General features: G+C 50.1%; 1 protein-coding gene across 1 annotated transcript; it reads right to left on the reverse strand.

The window, feature by feature from the left end:
• Window positions 1–469: 469 nt before the first annotated feature.
• On the reverse strand, window positions 470–3052 carry LOC102522909 (PC-esterase domain-containing protein 1B). Its single transcript, XM_006184327.2, has one exon. It carries the CDS (start codon window positions 3034–3036, stop codon window positions 1804–1806), a length of 1233 nt encoding a protein of 410 aa, XP_006184389.1. The 5' UTR covers window positions 3037–3052; the 3' UTR covers window positions 470–1803.
• Window positions 3053–3480: the final 428 nt, after the last annotated feature.

Here is a 3480-nt window from a genome sequence, read left to right on the forward strand (position 1 = left end):
AGAAAATTTTAGATGACTGTGGGTTTGGTGATAACTTTTTAGATACAACACAAAAGCCACAATCCATGAAAGAAACTAAGTTAGACTTCCTTAAAATTAAAAACTTCTGCTCTGCAAAAGACACTATCAAAAGAATGAGAGGATAAGACACAGACTGGGAAAAAATATTTCTAAAAGACATATGATTAAATACTATTATCCAAAATACACAAATAAATCTTAAGATTCAAACGAAAAGGAACAACTGACTAAAAATGGGCAAAAGATCTGAAAAGATATACAGATGTCAAATAAACATACGAAAAGATGCTCAATAACATGTCATTAGGGAATTGCAGATTGAAATGATAAGATACCTTGACATTAGCATGGTGAAAATCCAAAACACCGACAACACCAAATGCTGGTAAATATGTCGAACAGGAACTCTCATTTGTTGCCGATGGGAATGCAAAACGGCAGAGCCACTTCCACTCTTGAAGACAGTTTGGCCTTTTCTCACAAAACAAAACATACTCTTACCATGTGATCCAGCAATTGCATTCCCTGGTATTTACTCAAAGAAGTCAAAAACTTATATCCACACAAAAACCTACACAAGAATGTTTAAATAAACTTTATTCATAAGTGCCAAAACTTGGCAGCAACTAAGACATCCTTAAGCAGGTGAATGCATAAACAATGGTACATCCAGACAATGGAATACTATTTAGCACTAACAACAACTGAGCTATCAAGCCATGAAAGGACATGGAAGAACCTTAAGGGCATATTACTAAGTAAAAGAAGCCAATCTGAAAAGGCTACTTACTGTATGATTCCAACTATATAACATTCTAGGAAACATGAAACCATGGAGACAGTTATGGATAGGTGGTTGCAGGGGTTGGGTGGGGAACGGGTGAAGGGGAAGAGTAAAGAGAAATTTTAGGGCAATAAACCTATACTGTATGATAATACAATGGTGGATACATGTCATTATACATCTTTCAAAAACCACACAATGTACATCACCTAGAGTGAACCCTAATGTGAAAAACGGACTTTGGGTGAAATGATGTATGAAGGTAACAAATATACGATTTTGGTGTGGGATGTTGATAGTGGTAGAGGCTGTCTATGAGAAGTATATGAGAACTCTCTACTTTTCTCTCAATTTTGCTGTGAATCTAAAACTGCTCTAAAAAAAAAGTCTATGTTAAAAAAAATGTGCTAGGCATTTGATGAGCTTGAGAGTAGAAAATGTTTTTAACAGAAAAAAAAAACTTTGTGTTAGTGAATGGAATACTTTTTTAAAGTATAAATATTATGTTGAAGCACAGATAAATTTAATTAAGGAATGTGCAAGACAATTTGTGAAGAAAGCTTTGGGGATTAAGTTCTATAAACGTATGTAGAAACTAGTGCTATTTAAGTCTTAACGAAAATGTTTTGGTAAGGTTTCAGGATCAAAATTTTTACTTTTTTTTTTTTCTTTTTAGGAAGAAAGTCTATGGAGAATATTGTTGGAAGACATATTTAGGCAAGGCTTAACTGTGTGTATACTTTTTCATTTAGAGTTAATTTTTGCCCAGATGCCAAGCTAGAGGAGAATGGTGTGGTAGTCTGAGTTTTTGCCCCCTCAACAAGAAGTGGGGTGGAGGTTCTGGCTGAGAATGTGTGAGGCTATTTAGTGGAGAAAGCAAGAAGCAGAAAGAGCCCTCACCATGGCAGAGTTGCTGAAGGCCACGCTTGAATGAGAAGTCGGGCAGTCTGTCCAGCCTATTAACCATGTTGGGAAGGAATCCAGGTATATAGGTCTGGCTACTGAGGCCTTGCCTCTGGCTGTGCTCGGGGCCGTCTGTTTGTTCGCCTTCGCTGGCATCTTTGTGGCTCGTCAGAATGCCGGGGAGGGTAGGGAGGTGATGCTCTGCTCCGATGTTGGGTAGAGGCTCTGCGGATGGGGCCCGGACGCGCCTCACGGCCAATCAAGTCGGCTTCGCCAGGATATTCAAGCCGGCGCCTTGAAGAATCACTGGAGAACCCGCGCTGTGAAGTTGGGTAGGAGGGCACACGGGCACCTTGGGAGTAGGGTGGGAACGGATGTCGAGCCTGGGGAAAGGGCACAGGTCTCCGTAGGGAATGGGAGCACGAAGACGTGGGTGGGAACCAGGAAAAGGACTGTTCACCTGGGTCACCTCTGCTGTCACGGGGCCGTCTCTGGCTCACCGGGCCTGAGTGTCCTCTGGCAGGGCCATCCCTGATCCACCTGCCCACAGGGTCGCGGCAGGGGAGGTACACGCCCCAGGCGTCAGCCACGTGCGCCAGCAGCAGCTGAGAGAGGTGGCGGTGCGCGCGCTCGTCCCAGTGCACACCATCTCGATGCCGGTGCTGCCCAGCGTGCCGGAAGTGGAAATGGAGGTCCAGCACGTCGAAGCCATGCCTGCTGGCCTCAGTCGAGCTGTAGAAGTTGGCCTCCATCACGTCTTCTCGCAGGCGCACGCAGCGGGACGGGCGGTCTGGCGGGAGGAAGCTCCCGGAGACCATCTCGGCCACCGGCATGGCGGTGTTCCACACCAGGAGGCAGGACTCGGGCAGCACCTGGCCCAGGTGTCCGAAAAGGCTCTCCAAGTCCTCCCGGTAGCTCCTCCGGAAGTCGGGGCCGTACCTGGAGAGGTCCCAGAGGCAGGAGTTCATGACCACGACGTCCGGGGCGTGCTCGCCGCGCCGCAAGTCTTCCAGGACGTCCTCGACGTACGGGGAGTACGCGCGCGTGAGGAAGTAGAAACGCACCAGGTGGTGGCCCGAACGGAACTGGCGGACCTCGCGGTAGTGGGTGCCGCGGTGCAAGCCTTCCCACCTGCCGCCCTCCAGCAGCACGTCCTGCTCGAAGCTCAGCTCGCCCTTGGCCTTCAGCTGTCTGGGAGAGAGCAGGCAGTCCTTCTGCAGCAGGAGCACCAGGTCCTTGTACACGGTCCTCTGGACAGAGTCCCCCATGACCACCACAAACTTGTTGTGCAGCAGCTGCCGGACTTCGCAAGCCCGCAGGTGGGCCATGGTGGCGGAGGGCAGGGTGGCGGCCTCGCTCCTGCCTTTGCTCGGGCAGGTCTGAGGAGAGCTCAGGGAAGGTCTGAGGAGAGCTCGGGGGAAGGTCTGAGGAGAGTTCGGGGGAAGGTCTGAGGAGAGTTCGGGGGAAGTCTGAGGAGAGCTCGGGGGAGGTCTGAGGAGAGCTCGGGGGAGGGGCAGAACTGCACCGGAAGGAGAGGGGTGGGCCGGCGGCGCGTAGCGTCTCTTTCTGGCGCGGGGGTCCTGGGCCGCGACGCAAATGGAGGCAGCAGCTCGACGCGCTGAAGTCCGCCTCAGCCAGAGCTGACTTTGGCCTAGAGCGTGACCTCTGACCCACGGAGGCTTTTGTGCGAGGCTCAGGCTCCACCTGGCGGAGGGGAGGCGCAGAACCCCCACGGGAACCTGCCGCGCTCAGCGTTGTCTTTCAGTGGTAAC

The sequence above is a fragment of the Camelus ferus genome, chromosome 5 (assembly GCF_009834535.1).
Source record: "Camelus ferus isolate YT-003-E chromosome 5, BCGSAC_Cfer_1.0, whole genome shotgun sequence".
Taxonomy (NCBI): domain Eukaryota; kingdom Metazoa; phylum Chordata; class Mammalia; order Artiodactyla; family Camelidae; genus Camelus; species Camelus ferus.

Coding starts and splice junctions, on each gene's coding strand:
- LOC102522909 (XM_006184327.2), bottom strand. CDS start 3,036: ATGGCCCACCTGCGGGCTTGCGAAGTCCGGCAGCTGCTGCACAACAAG.